The sequence below is a fragment of the Nomascus leucogenys genome, chromosome 24 (genome assembly GCF_006542625.1).
Source record: "Nomascus leucogenys isolate Asia chromosome 24, Asia_NLE_v1, whole genome shotgun sequence".
NCBI classification, from domain to species: domain Eukaryota; kingdom Metazoa; phylum Chordata; class Mammalia; order Primates; family Hylobatidae; genus Nomascus; species Nomascus leucogenys.
This window is the reverse complement of record NC_044404.1, coordinates 13,777,638-13,792,254: the sequence shown is the minus strand read 5'-3', so window position 1 is coordinate 13,792,254 and position 14,617 is coordinate 13,777,638. Positions and strand designations below refer to the sequence as shown.

Below are 14,617 nucleotides of genomic sequence, written 5' to 3'. Positions count from 1 at the left end.
AGGGCTCAAACCAGTAATAGGTTCCTCTCAGTACAGGAGGGAGCAGCCAGAATCAAGCCTGAGATTGGCAGGGTGCAACAGTTTGGTTCAGGCTGCTTTTGCAGAGTTGCAAGGGTGGGAGATGTGTTTATTCTGCCACCTGCCTGCACTTTGTGTGACTCTTCAATAATTTATGCATCATTTATGTAGGCAGAAGCATTTTCATCCACTCTGGGAGCATTCAGACCACTCCCCCGGGCACCTGCCTCTTCAAGAGCATGAGACTGGGGTGGGGAAGCTGAGTCCTTGAAGTTGGGGATGGCAACGGCAAATTGGGCACTCTGGGAGAGTGGAGACAGAGATGGAGAACTCAGGGAGGTCTGGCTTAGTGGTCTGGAATGTAAGTAGGGGAAGAGCTGCACGACTCCAGGTGCCTCAAAGCTTCCCGCTGGGTCTCCCCCCGCCTCTTCCCCAGGGTTCCTGCAAATATGCTCATCTGTTGAGCCCTTGGCTCCATCCCAGGGGATCAGTTTTTTCATCCCATGGCTCAGAGGCATCAAGTCGGCCTGTACCTTTGGAAGAAGGCCGAGGGCTTAGCTTTATGGCTTCAGAATCCGAGGCTCCACCAATCCCCAGCACGGCCGGGGGCCAGGGCAGGGTCTCTGGGGGCCTGCTGCCTAACAGCTGTTCCCTGGGTTATTTTGGTCTAGTGGGAGTCTATCAATTCTAGGGCATTTGGACCAAAATAACCAACAGCGGTACAATCTCTTGGTAGCTCTGTGGGGACCCCTCCCCATACAGAAGTTTCTAGAATGAGGTGGGACAGAAAGAAAGGAGTTTGGCATCGGGGTGGTGAAGAGGGAATTTTCCTGCCAGTGTCAGAGGCTGACGTCAGCAATTCCTCACTGTCCTTTCATCTCAGCCTTGGCACGTTCCTGACTGCCTCCCTAGGCTATCCAAGGTGGGGTTTTGAGGGGGAGAGAGGAAAAGATAATTTTTGAACTTTGTTTTTGACTTCTTGGTCCTCCCCCAAAGCTGGTGAGATATATATTACCTTTTTCCATTTCACAAATGGAGCTACCAGGTCCAGAGAGGCAGAGGTACTGGTCTGAGGCCACACAGCTTGGAAGCCAGGCCTGGTGACTCCAGGCCTCCGAGCCTCAGCGGCTGGACCTGTCAGACCGGCAGCTGATCCTTGCGTGGATGCCAGTTCCATCCAGAAGTTCGGGGCCAGCATGGAAAGTGCTGACTGGCCCTGGCCTTCTTTCGGGCCACAGCAGGGGACCTGGCAGCCACCTGCCTCACTGACCCTCCGGCCTAAGATGGTTCAAGTGCAGGTGGGGGAGGGAAGAAGGAAGACCAGTCACTATCTCTCTCTCCTTGGAACTCTGCCCAAATTCAGACCAGCAGCGCCTGGCGCGGCACCCGAGAACCTGCGGGGATTGCCCCCGGAGCAGAGTCAGAGTGACCCAGGTCCCACTCCCTTTGGCGACATAGGGTGGCGTGCAGGGAGCGTGCTTTGGCACCAGGAGGGCGCGAGGGGGCAGGGCGCACGCCCGGGACACGCCTTAGGGAAACCGCTCCTGGGCTTGGTAACTGAACTTAGACGTCGAGTGCAGCCCGCCCGGTGCGCGCGGCGTCTTACTTCCAGATCTCGGAAATCAGCTGCCAGGGTGGCGCCGCGTTTTGGCGACGGCCACTCGGCCACCCCTGCCGCTCCTGCCTCTCCCAAGGGATTTTTCTAGCGGGTTAATTTCCTGTCCGGGTAAACCCTTTGGTGAGTCCCTCGCCCCTCCCTCCCGCCCCTCCCCTCTCCATCCCTGCTGTCCCGGCTCCCTAGTCCGTCCGCGCTGCTCTCCATCGCCCCCGCACGCCCAGGCGCACGCCCTCCCCGCCCGGGCAGCCCTCTGGCTCCCCGCGCCCGGAAGCCAGTGCCTCACCACGCCAGCCCCGCGCCAGGGCTCGCTCCGAGAGCCGCCTCCTTGTCGCCGCGGCCGGCGCGGGCCCCCCGGCCATGCGCCCCCGCGCCCCAGCCTGCGCCGCCGCGGCGCTCGGGCTCTGCAGCCTCCTGCTGCTGCTCGCGCCCGGGCACGCGTGCCCCGCGGGCTGCGCCTGCACGGACCCGCACACCGTGGACTGCCGCGACCGCGGGCTGCCCAGCGTGCCAGACCCCTTCCCCCTGGACGTGCGCAAGCTGCTGGTGGCCGGCAACCGCATCCAGCGGATTCCCGAGGACTTCTTCATCTTCTACGGCGACCTGGTCTACCTGGACTTCAGGAACAACTCGCTGCGCTCGCTGGAGGAGGGCACGTTCAGCGGCTCGGCCAAGCTCGTGTTCCTCGATCTCAGCTACAACAACCTGACCCAGCTGGGCGCCGGCGCCTTCCGCTCGGCCGGGAGGCTGGTGAAGCTTAGCCTGGCTAACAACAACCTGGCGGGCGTGCACGAGGCCGCCTTCGAGACCCTGGAGTCGCTGCAGGTGCTGGAGCTCAACGACAACAACCTGCGCAGTCTCAGCGTGGCCGCCCTGGCCGCGCTGCCCGCGCTGCGCTCCCTGCGTCTGGACGGGAACCCCTGGCTCTGCGACTGTGACTTCGCCCACCTCTTCTCCTGGATCCAGGAGAACGCATCTAAACTGCCCAAAGGTGAGCGGAGCCGGCTAGGCTGAGGGAGGGAGGGAGGCAGGGGGGCAGGGAGACGCCACCCCAGACCCCAGTCTGCGTGCGAGGAGCCATGGGTTGAGTTTGGAAGAGGAGGCTTGGGGGATCCTGAACTTTTCCTGGGTCTCTGCTGGGGAAGTGGGTGGAGAAGGATACATCTGGAATTCTTTGGAGTTTCTGAACCCTGAGGCTGTACGTCTTCCCCTGTTTCTCCAGTAACTCACTTTCCCAAGTTAGGGACCTTCCCGTTCTCGGGATGCCCAGGATCATCTCCCTGGGCTTTGGGTCCTAGGACTGGCGGGTGTGGACTACTTATGGGTCCCTGGTAAGCGGAACGCAGCCTACTCTATGGGAATCGGCCGGATTCCCAGTACCGTGCTCGGGGAGTCAGCCAATTCCAAGGGCTCTCCAGCAGCCTCCCGAGCCTAACCCGGCCTCTCAGCTTCTCAGCTCCAGTTTGCTCTTCTGTCTAATATGGGTGAGGAAGATTTCTGATGAGGAATAATGGCAGCCCATTAAGAGCCAATGATGCAGTAATGATTTGTAATTCTCTGTGGCTTTTCAGCCAGATGTGAAAAAGCTGAACCAAAATGTAGTGGGCTGGTGCCCCCTTTGCTTTCCTGGTGCACCCTTCCAATGGCGGCGTGGGCATACAAACCCACTTGGCAGAAGGGAACACCAGGGCGGAGGGAGTTAAGGGGCTCCATTCAGGCCCGCAGGAAGGGAGCAGGGGTGGAGCTGAGAAGGAGGGGACTCCAGCATCCACAGGGATGAGCACCCAGAGTGAGGAGGCAGGTGGCAGGTGGCAGGTGGGTGTCCTTCCCCCAAGTGGATTCCAGCCTTCCACTTGTGACCCTGTGAGCACCAGTGCCCGCAGTGACCTCTCGGAGCTGAACTCTGCCTCTCACCTTGCTCCCAAGATTTCAGCAGAACTGGGACCACAGCTGCAAGGCGCACATCATCAAAGGTGACATATATGCAGATTTAGCTTCAGAATATCTTTTTTTTTTTTTCCATTTACGGAGAAATCAAGGATGCTGTTCACCTGTGTGCTGAAATCCTGCATTCATATCTTCACTCCCAACTGTCATCAAACACACCCCATGCTTCGGGGTGCTCACTCTTCAGCAAATGCAGGCCCCTGAGCCATCACTTTCAGCCCAGGCTGGCTGAAATTCCTAAAATGATCTGGCCTGCAGGGTGCAGAGTCCCCACCTTTAAACTTTGTCCTCATCCACTTGTCTGGCTCCCCAGACCCTCCCCACCAGCAGACTCGGTCCTGGAGACAGGAGTGACCAGATGAAGAGCTCATGGTGGGATGGGGTACACCTCGGTTCTGCTTGCTTCCGCCTCTCCTTTTTTTTTTTCCCGCCTTTCCTTTTCAGTGGGGTTGGCACCATTCACCCCTGTTGTTGGTTGGGTTGGTTTATTGGCTCCGGTTGTCTTCCAGGTGAAGGCAAGGTTTTATGAAGTCAGGAGCTGTGGGTTTGTCTCACTTCTGCCATGGTGACTGTGACCTTGAACAGGCCACTTGTCCCATTTGGGCCTCAGTTTCCTCATCTCTAGAATTCTTGCGTTGACCTCTGAGATCTCCAAAGAGCCCTGGATTTGGAATCTGAAGACATGGATTTAAGTCCTGGCCTAAAATCAGGGGGACTCTGGGTGGGTCACTCCAGTTTTTTAAGCTTCACCTTCCCTTTGAGTGAAATCAAGACATGGGTAATGCTGCGTAGTCCATCCCACCCGGTGGTTGTCGAGATCCAAACAAGGTGATGTGGGTGAAAGTAATGAGCAATGGAAGTGAAATGTTCCTTCTCCTGCTGTCTGTGATGTAGGGAAGAAACTGGACTCAGATAGGAAAGACTGCAGGAAGAATGGACAGGTTCAGAGCGAGGAGCCGTGTCCAGAGCCCTGGGAACAGGGGTTGGGGGTATGGCTTTGGCTCAGCCAGTAGGGAGAGGATGGACACAGCTCCAGGGCACCTTGCAGGGTGCAGTGCCACGAGCAGCTCTGGTCTCACTGCCACTGTCCATGCTGTGTGGCCCGAGAGTGTCTCCTAAACTGTAAGCCAGATGCAGGGTGGGTGGTGGAGGTTCCAGCAGATACCTTGAAATGAGACCCGCATTCAGGTTTGGACTCAGGTTTATAATCCTAGGCAAGTCCCTGACCTCTCCAAGCCTCAGTTTCTCTGCATCTGGATTCAGAATGTGGTAATGGTGTCCTCTGCCATGCTTGCTGTGAGATTGAAATGAGATCATCTCTGTAAAGGACACTATCTTGCTTAGCGTGTGGTAGGTGCTCAATAGGTGTTCACCGCCCCCTCCCTCCTCCTCCTGCATTTGTGCTTTTTCTACTTTTCGCAGAGACAGCTCAGAGCCCAGACGGGCGCCAAGCTGCTTGCCTTCAAATCCTGCCTCTACTTCTTACTGATTGTGTGATCTTTTTGTACCCAATTCCTCATCTGTAAAATGGGGCTGATACAGTATCCACCTTCTAGGCTTGTTAGGAGGATTAAAAGGGCATTATTTATAAAGGACCGAGAACAGTGCCTGGCTCACAGTATGTACTATATAAGTGTTTTAATTGGTGCTGTTATTATCCTGTTTTGACTAGAGAAGTGATGTAACTTGCCTTAGATCACACAGAGGGTTAAACCCAGTGCTAGGGGTGCACCAGGATCTCCTAGCTCCCAGTACCTCCTCCGTGAGGACCACCCACTTCCTGCCGGAGAAAAGCAGGCTCCATTAGGGTAAAGCTCCAGGGCTTTCTAGGCAGGCCTTCTGCATCTTCCAGAGGAGGAAATTGAAGGAAGGAGCAAAGAGGATCCTATCCTTGCTTTCCCTTGCCTCCCTGCCCCCTTGTCCCCCAGAGAAGCAAGACAGAGCCCAAAGCGTTCTCCCTGTGACCTTGTCTAGCTGTGACAGTTGCAGACATTGTGCTGTCTGCCAGGTGAGCCTCCCCCTGTGGCCACAGGGCTGATGGGGAGCACTCAGCCCCAGAGCATGCAGCAGAGGGGAGGAAGGAAAGGCTGTCAAGGGCCAGTGGTACCCTCTGTCCAGGCTCTTCCGTGGTCTAGGGGCTGGGGGAATCTGAGTCTGAGGACTGAGGAGGAACTGCCTTGCTGGTGGGAGGAGGGCCAAGGGATGCCAGAATACCCCGCAGCCAATCAGCAAAAACCAAAATACAACTATACGACAAACCAAAACACCCAAGATGCCCAATTAATATTGAATTTCAGATACATGACAAATCATATTTTAGTATAAGTAGGTCCCACGCAATATTTGGGATGTATCCAAAACATTATTTATTGTTTTTCTGAAATTTAACCTTAATTGGGGATCCTGTATTTTATCTGGCAACCCTACCACTCTACCTTATGGGTACAAGCCACCTTGTAGTTTATAAGAGCTGTGTCTTTTAATACAACAGCAGTGCCTGGCAGATACTTTTACCTACAGCTTACCCAATAAGAAACAAAAGAGGTGCAAAGAATTGAAGAGGTTTGTACAGGTTACATAATGGCTGAGATGAGCTTGAACACAGGAGTGTTGAACCCACACCCAGTTCTTTCAGATAGGCATAGAAAACGAGAATGAGGCCAGGCGTGGTGGCTCATGCCTGTAATCCCAGCACTTTGGGAGGCCTAGGCGGGCAGATCACTTGAGGTCAGGAGTTCGAAACCAGCCTGGCCTACATGGTGAGGCCCCCGTCTCTACTAAAAAATACAAAAAAAGTTAGCTGGGAATGGTGGCGGGCACGTATAATCCCAGCTACTCAGGAGGCTGAGGCAGGAGAATTGCTTGAACCCAGGAGGTGGAGGTTGCAGTGAGTCAAGATTGCGCCACTGCACTCTAGCCTGGGTGGCAGAGTGAGACAAAAAAAAAAAAAAAAAAGAGGGAGAATGAGAATATCCCCAGCATGCCCCGCCCCGACATCACTGATCCTTCTGGGTGATAGTGGCCTGGTCTGGTGGTTCTCCTGTGAGACAGTGGGGTTCCAGGCAGTTTAGGACAATGTATCGCCAAAAAAACAGTGATGATCTCTCTTTTTTTTTTTTTTTTTTTGAGTTGGAGTTTTACTGTTGTTGCCCAGGCTGGAGTGCAGCAGTGCGATCTCGGCTCACCGCAACCTCCACCTCCCAGGTTCAAGTGATTCTCCTGCCTCAGCCTCCCGAGTAGCTGGGATTATAGTTCTCCATGTTGGTCAGGCTGGTCTTGAACTCCTGACCTCAGGTGATCCACCCGCCTCGGCCTCCCAAAGTGCTGGGATTACAGGCGTGAACCATCACACCCGGCTGATCTCTTTTTAAGTATTAGAAAGGGCTCCAGATCTGGAAGCCAGGGCAGAGCGGGAGAGTAGGGAGGGCTCAGAGGAGACCAGGAAGCAGTGCAAGGACACTGTCTGCACCCGGCAGTGATCTTCAAAGCCTTTCATGTCATCCATCATCTTCTCTGCACAGCAGCCCAGCGAAGTGGGCAGGAGATAAAGACACAAAAGTGGGGAGCACCGTGGTGTTTCTCAAAGCGTCACCTGAGAACCACCTGCATGAGAATCACCAGGGGAGCTTGTGTGAAGTGCAGATTCACAGGCCCCCACATCTATGACTGAATGAGCGCCTGGGGGTAGGGGGCTGAGGCCTGGGGATCTGCATTTTAGCAAGCTCCACACCTCCAGGGGATTCCTGTGCATGAGAGAGCTGGGGCTTTTCGCTGGCTCTGTGGTGCAGTAACTCACTCACTGTGGAACTGTGTATAAGTTGCCTGTCCTCTGTGCCTTCGATTCTTCTCTTATAAACAGAGTGTAGGTAGGAGGACCGTAAGGCTCCTTCTAAGTCTAAACTTCTACAGTATTAGGGAAGGGGAGATTGACCTGGTTTTAAAAGTTAGGAAGTCGAGGCCTGGGGAGGCACGTGACCTCCAAAGACCCCTCTGCTGGAATTCAGGGGGCCGTAGTCTCTGTGCATTAGGGAGGGCAGAGCTCTTGGGTGCCCTGGGGCTCTGGGCTCATGGGCCTGAGATGCTGTCACAGTGTGGAAGGACTTTACACATGCTGTCCCTAGCCCTGGTCCTGGGCCATAGGGAGAAAATGCCGCTGGGTTTGAGAAACCGAGGCCAGTGGGCATGAGGCTTCGTAGGGGTCACTGGACTCTGGGCTTGGCTTTGGAGGGGCACAGAGCATCTGACACAGCCCACAGCGTGCCTGGGAGTGTATCACAGAAGGGGCACTTGCAGGTGTCAAGATGGGAGGCTGCATTCACCCAGGCACCCTCTTGCACCTCCCTTTCTAGCCGCAGCCACGTGTGGCCTGAAGGTCACAGCCTACAGCACTAGGAAAGAGATTCGAGCTGATTCTCTCGCTCTGCAGCCTTGACGTGTGGAGGTATGGGGAGGGCAAGGCTGGGAGGAAGGATGGACTGGGGCGGAATTAAACAGAACCACATGTCATGCCTTGGGTCTGTGAACCCTGTCTCCTGGGTGGAGACAGCTTCCCAGAAAAGATCCACTAAAGAACATCTGGAGCATCTGAGCATTCAGGGGCTTGGGGCCCCCATGGGGCAGACCCTGAAGGCACCATCCTGTCTAGGAAGGGCATCATGGTAGGCAGGTCACATCGTTTAACCCCATCAGCTTACCAGATCTGATTTGGGGCTTGCTGGGGGAGCCGTTCCCCATTTCCCCGAAGCTCTACTTCCGTTTTCTGATGTCAGACACTGTGAGGGCCTGGTATGGTCAGAGGAACGAGGAGTTCTTGTCGTACTGACAACATAAATGGTATTTCAGCCTAAGGGACAAACCCGGCGCTTGCCTGAAGGTCACACTGGTCCTTTCTCCCAGGTGACTCTTATTTCTTTTTCTTCTTTGAGAAAATAAAAGCAGCTTTATGTTCCTGATGATAAAAATAGCAGGCTCCTGTTATTAGACTGGGGAAATGCCGAAAGTATCATGAAGAAAATAAAAGGTATCCAGAATCCCATTGCTATTAAAGTTTTGCTATATTTTATTCTAGTTGTATTCTTACATATATGTATATTTGAACAGATTGATATTATACTATACATTCGCAAAATGATTTTTTTCTATTACTGAATTGGGAGCATTTCCTGTCGTTACAGTTGTCGGAGGATTTAACTTGAAATGGCCTTAAGAATAGGTCATTTTATAGATTTATTAATGGGACCCATCCTCTGTTGTTAGAAGTGTGGGTTGTTTCCTTGTATTTTTTGTATGTGGGCAGTGCTGAGCTGAATATCCTTACACATGGAAAGTCTGTGGAAGCCTCTGGTTATTTTATTTGGGGTGGAAACACAGGGTGAAAGTCTATGCTTTTTTATTTTTTGAGACAGAGTCTCGCTCTGCCACCCAGGCTGGAGTGCAGTGGCATGATCTCAGCTCACTGCAACCTCCGCCTCCCAGGTTCAAGCTATTCTACTGCCTCAGCCTCCCCAGTAGCTGGGATTACAGGCGCCCACCACCATGCCTGGCTAATTTTTGTATTTTTAGTAGAGACAGGGTTTTACCACATTGACAAAGCTGATCTCGAACTCCTGACTTCAAGTGATCTGCCCGCCTTGGCCTCCCAAAGTGCTGGTATTACAGGCGTGAGCCACCGAGCCCAGCCAAGTCTATGCTTTTTTTTTTAACCCCTGAATGCATTAATGGTGCCAGCTGTGTGGCACCATTAGCAGAGAGTACAGGTGTAGCCACACCTTTCCCATTATTTTGTTTCTTTGTTTTGAGATGGAGTTTCGCTCTGTCACCCAGGCTGGAGTGCAGTGGTGTGATCTCGACTCACTGCAACCTCCACCTCCCTGGTTCAAGTGATTCTCCTGCCTCAGCCTCCCAAGTAGCTGGGATTACAGGCGCCCGCCACCACACCCAGCTAATTTTTGTATTTTTGGTAGGGATGGGGTTTCACCATGTTGGCCAGGCTTGTCTCAAACTCCTGACCTCAGGTGATCCACTCACCTCGGCCTGGCAAAGTGCTGGGATTACAGGCGTGAGCTACCACGCCTGGCCCCCGATGTTTTCTATTCTCATTTTTAAAAAAAGGTATTTCAATTTGATGGACAAGACAACAACATCTGCTTATTGCTTTAATTTGCGTTATTTGCTCACCGGGCGAGTGAACATTTTGTGTGTGTTTATACCGGAGAGAGCTGTGTTCCTGGGCAGAGGCTTACTGAAGTCTCAGTTTTCATGCAAGTGACCTCTGTCCTGCCGTTGATGAGTCGGTGCATGTCCTGTGTGCCACAGTCCACTGCACGCTTAACTTGTCTCTTGGAATTGAGTCACTGGGGTGTCACCTTTCTCACCATTACCAGTGTCCAGGAGCCAGGTGCCAGCTCTTATGGGCACTGTGGTCTGGCTTTCTGGTGCCAAGCCAACTGCAAGCTTGACCTAAGGTAACCTCACCGAGGGGTCTGCCTTGGTTGCTCCCTGGAGAGCCCCCACTGGGTCATCCTACTCTGGCCCCCAAAACCAGATCTTTCTGAAAATGTTCAACTCATCCAGTTACTCTACCAGTGAACTCAAAGGGAAACCTTTTTGCTGAACAACATAAGACAGTGGACAGATAGCCCCAGGGGAACCCAGGAGGGGATTTGGTTTGGAGAGGACCATATCACCAGTAGGTACGGCAGGCAAGTTCCAGCCGGCTCAGTTACCCAAAGGGTTAAGCCCTTTAAGCCAAGTGGCTGCACAGTTCCTGCTGTCCTAGCATCTTGTGGTCTGGAACATGGTTTGCAGGGATGAGGTGCTTGGCCAGCCTTATCAACCTTCGGGCTGGTGTGGGCTGTAAAAATGCATCAGGGCCAGGCGTGGTGGCTCAGGCCTGTAATCCCAGCACTTTGGGAGGCCCAGGCAGGCGAATCGCCTGAAGTCAGGGGTTCAAGACCAGCCTGGCCAAGATGGTGAAACCCCATCTCTACTAAAAATACTAAAAACTAGCTGGGCACGGTGGCACGCACCTGTAATCCCAGCTACTTGGGAGGCTGAGGCAGGAGAATCACTTGAACCTGGGAGGCGGAGGTTGCAGTGAGCTGAGATCATGCCACTGCACTCCAGCCTGGGCGACTGAGCGAGACTCTGTCTCAAAAAAAAAAAAAAAAAAAAAAAAAAAGAAAAAGAAATGCATCAGGACCTCCATGTGCTGGGAGTTGTGCTGAGTCCCTGGGTCAGGAGCATTGGTGGTTCTGAGTCAACTCGTATCCCGAGCATGGCCACAGTGAGATCACAGCCAAGTGCATCCCTTTCGGTCCTGGGAAACATCATGGGCTGTGATGCCGCAGGTCTGTGCCTGTGCTGTTACCTGTCCTGGGGTTCTTTCTTCCTCCCCATTCCCTGCCTTGACTTCTTTACCCTTCTGGTTCCCACTTAATCTTCCATGCTCCACCTCTTCTCTGAGCTCCTGAGGCTGGATTGGGAGCCCATCCTGTGTGATCTCCTGGGATGCTGTGCTTATCCTGTGACCACTGCCTGACATTACAGGTCACATGTCTGACCCTTTTTGAGGATGCAACGTGTGGCTTGTTCTTCCTTGAATCCCCAGAGGCTCATACAACACAGGGCGTATTTGGAAACCTTCCAGTGGCTTCCGTTGCATTTTGAATCAACCGAGCTCCCTCCCACAGCCCAGACGGGCTCCTCCCTATCGTTTCTCCTCCCTCCCTGCCCCTTCCCCACCTGTGCCACACCAGCCTTTTTGTGTCCCCGGAACACGCCCAAGTGCCAGTATCCAGCCGGAGCCCCTGAACTTGCTGCTCTCTCTGCCTGGAAGGACACCTCCCCCCACCCTGATCTTCCTCATCACCAGGTCTTCCATCAAGCATCACCTCCTCCGAGAGGCCTTCCCTGACCATCCCACCCCTACTTCATCACTCTTGGTCACATCTTCTTGTTGTAGTTACGTCATAACACTCACTGAGGTTGACATTATCAAATTCACACATTTTGTCCCACTAGAAATGCAGGCTGCAAGAGGCCAGCATGCCTGCTGCTGTCAGCCGCATCCTGCGTAGGAGACCAGGAGGGTGTCAGTGGGGCTGTGGGAGTGAGTGAGCCAAGGAATGCACACTCCTAAGGGTCATCCAGGGATGGGCCCAAATCACTGGCCTTTGTTTTCGTTTTCAGCAAATACCCCTTGGTGACTTCGGGTCAGCAAAGCATATCCGGATTGCCTTCAGCCAAGGCAGGGCCCAGAATGCACGTTCTCAGGGTTTCTTTCCTAGGTTGGGTTGTTTTGATCTTGGTCAAATCCCCAGTAGCCCCCTGAGCCGCAGCTCCTGCTATGCAGGAGGGAGGGAGCGGCTACTCTGCCCCCATCTGTGGGAGTGGTGCTGGGAGAGGAGAGGGCCCTGGAGAGGCGGCTGGAATGTTCTTCCCTCCTCTGCTAAGCACAGCGGGAGTGGCTGATGGACAGAGTTCAGGATGCTGAGGCCACAGGTCTCAGTTTAACTCCAGCTGAATTGGACAGCTTTGCTTATCAGTTCACAGAAACAGAAACCAATGTCATCTGGAGTAAGCAAATAGGAGGGTTACTCTTAAGGATGCAGGTGTGGCCAGGAATGCTTTGTCCTGAACAGTCAAGCCCCAGCAAGTTGTGGGAGCAGAACTGGGGCACAGGAAACAGCACCCCTTTTCCTCGCTCATATGCTTGTCTCTGCTTCTCATACTGTTTTTTCTTTGTTTCTCTTTTCTTTCTCTTTTCTTCTTTTTCTTTTCTTTCTTTCTTTCTCTTTCTTTCTTTCTTTCTTTTTCTTTCTTCTTTGTTTCTCCTTTCTTCTTTTCTCTTTCTTTCTTTCTCTCTCTCTTTCTTTCCCCCTCCCCTCCCCTCCTCCCTTCAACACAGTCTCACTATGTCACCGAGGCTGGAGTGCAGTGGCGCAATCTCAGCTCACTGTAACCTCTGCCTCTCGGGTTCAAGCTATTCTCATGCCTCAGCCTCCTGAGTAGCTGGGATTACAGCTGTGTACACTACCACACCCAGCTATTTTTTTGTATTTTTAGTAGAGACAGGGTTTTGCCACATTGGCCAGGCTGGTCTCGAACTCCTGGCCTCAAGTTAACCACCCACCTTAGCCTCCCAGAGTGCTGGGATTACAGGCATGAGCCACTGTGCCCAGCCTCATTCTGATTTCTTGTTTTTCTCTCCGTGTATTGATGGGCTTTCTCTGTTTTCCTATCTGTACCGTGGTTACCATGGGTCTGGGGCAGGGCTGGGCAGGCCACCCCCAGCGTCCATGACTGTCTGTGCTTCCAATGAGCTGTCCGATGGCAGATAAGTCCCCTGATGTTCCTGGTCCTCAGTGTCCCCTGGTCAAATGTAGGTGATAGCATCTCTCCTTTGACCTCAAGTGAGAGTCATATAAAGAAGCTTTTGAGCAATTTCCTCCATCACCACGTATAGAAGCTGTTATTATTTTGTCTTTGTTTAAAGCACAGAAATGTGGCCAAACAGACCACATACATATACAGGCTTACAAAACCCAATGAACTAAGGAATTGCCTGTCAAATCCCAAATGTGTGACAACCCATGCAGACAGCAGTATCTGTGAAAGTGCATCCTCCCAGTGGCTCTTGGCTGGCTCTTGCGTGTCGGAGGCTGCCAATCAAGAGTCCTCTGGCATCCCATCTTCTCCATCCTCCCAGCTGGATATGTGGTAAATGTCAAGGTCAGGGAGTCAGGACCTTGAGGGAGCTATGGGCCATTGAAGATAAAGGGGCAGCTTCTCAAAGGCCAACAGAAACTGAACAGCCAAGGATCGTGGTCCCAATCCTGGCTCCAACATTAGCTCCCCGTGGGTCCTCCGAGTCACATGCTTCTCTCGGCTTCAGCCTTCTCATCTCTCAGAGAGTGGATTTTCCCAGATGAGGAGTGAAGGAGTGAGACCCCAGATGCCCCCGGGGTCAGCTGGGTGAGGTTAGCAGAAGCAGCCAGTTGGAGTCAGCAGAGAATATAGGTATATAAACAATTTAGAGTGGGCAGGGTGCAGTGGCTCATGCCTGTAATCCCAGCACTTTGGGAGGCCGAGGTGGGCAGATCACCTGAGGTCAGGAGATCGAGACCAGCCTGGCTAACATGGTGAAACCCCGTCTCTACTAAAAATACAAAAAAAAAAAAAAAAAAATAGCTGGGCGTGGTGGTGGGCACCTGTAGTCCCAGCTACTCAGGAGGCTGAGGCAGGAGAATGGCGTGAACCCGGGAGGCGGAGCTTGCAGTGAGCCGAGATCGCGCCACACTGCACTCCAGCCTGGGTGACAGAGCGAGACTGTCTCAAAACAAATAAATAAATAAATAAACAAATAAATAAAAATATAATTAATAAATAAACAATTTAGAGTGCTGGCTGAACTCCAAAACATGTTCCTCCCACTGGCCGCCAGTGGTAGATCCCTGCTCTAGGTGACCAAGAGGGCCCCTTTTCATTCTGATGTAAGCTGATGCTGGGACCTCTTGTGTCAGCCTCCTCCAGGGCACAGGATGAAAGAGTCTGAAGCTCCCAGCAAAGGTCCCCTGGGTGGGTCCCTGTGGCAAATGTCCCACCACCCCAGGAGCTCCCTTTCAAATCAGGAGGTGCAAGAGTATGTTCCTGTCTTCATTTGAAAAAAAAAAAAAACTCCCTCCTTGAGTTATTGGAAAGAATAGCATTGGTTTTTCATAAGACCCCAATGAGATGAGGTGTGCCTTTAGATCATCTACATCAGAAATGATCGTCTACATCAGAAGTGAAAGTTGAAGGTGGTCGCCTCGAGGGGGGCAAGTTGCTTAGAGCCGAAGGTCAGGACCTCCTTGACTTGACAGGTCACCTAACTTCCCTGTGTTTTTGTTCCCTTGCCTGTCATCCTGAGGTTTGTCGAGAGGATCAAGAAAACACAGATGTGAAAGATCTTTAGAAGAGAATGGAGTGTTTGCAAATGAGGAGGGCTGGTGTTAGCCCAGTAAAATGACAGCGGTTTATAGACCATTCCTCATCTCC

The 14,617-nt window shown here is 52.8% G+C and overlaps 1 protein-coding gene across 1 annotated transcript in view; it reads left to right on the top strand.

Moving 5' to 3' along the window:
• Window positions 1-1,433: 1,433 nt before the first annotated feature.
• Window positions 1,434-14,617, top strand: part of LRRC38 (leucine rich repeat containing 38) — a 42,700-nt gene continuing 29,516 nt past the window's right edge. Inside the window, exon 1 of the mRNA XM_003274263.4 lies at window positions 1,434-2,624. Within this exon, the coding sequence (XP_003274311.1) occupies window positions 1,994-2,624 (631 nt within the window). The 5' untranslated portion in view covers window positions 1,434-1,993. The remainder of the gene's footprint in view (window positions 2,625-14,617) is intronic.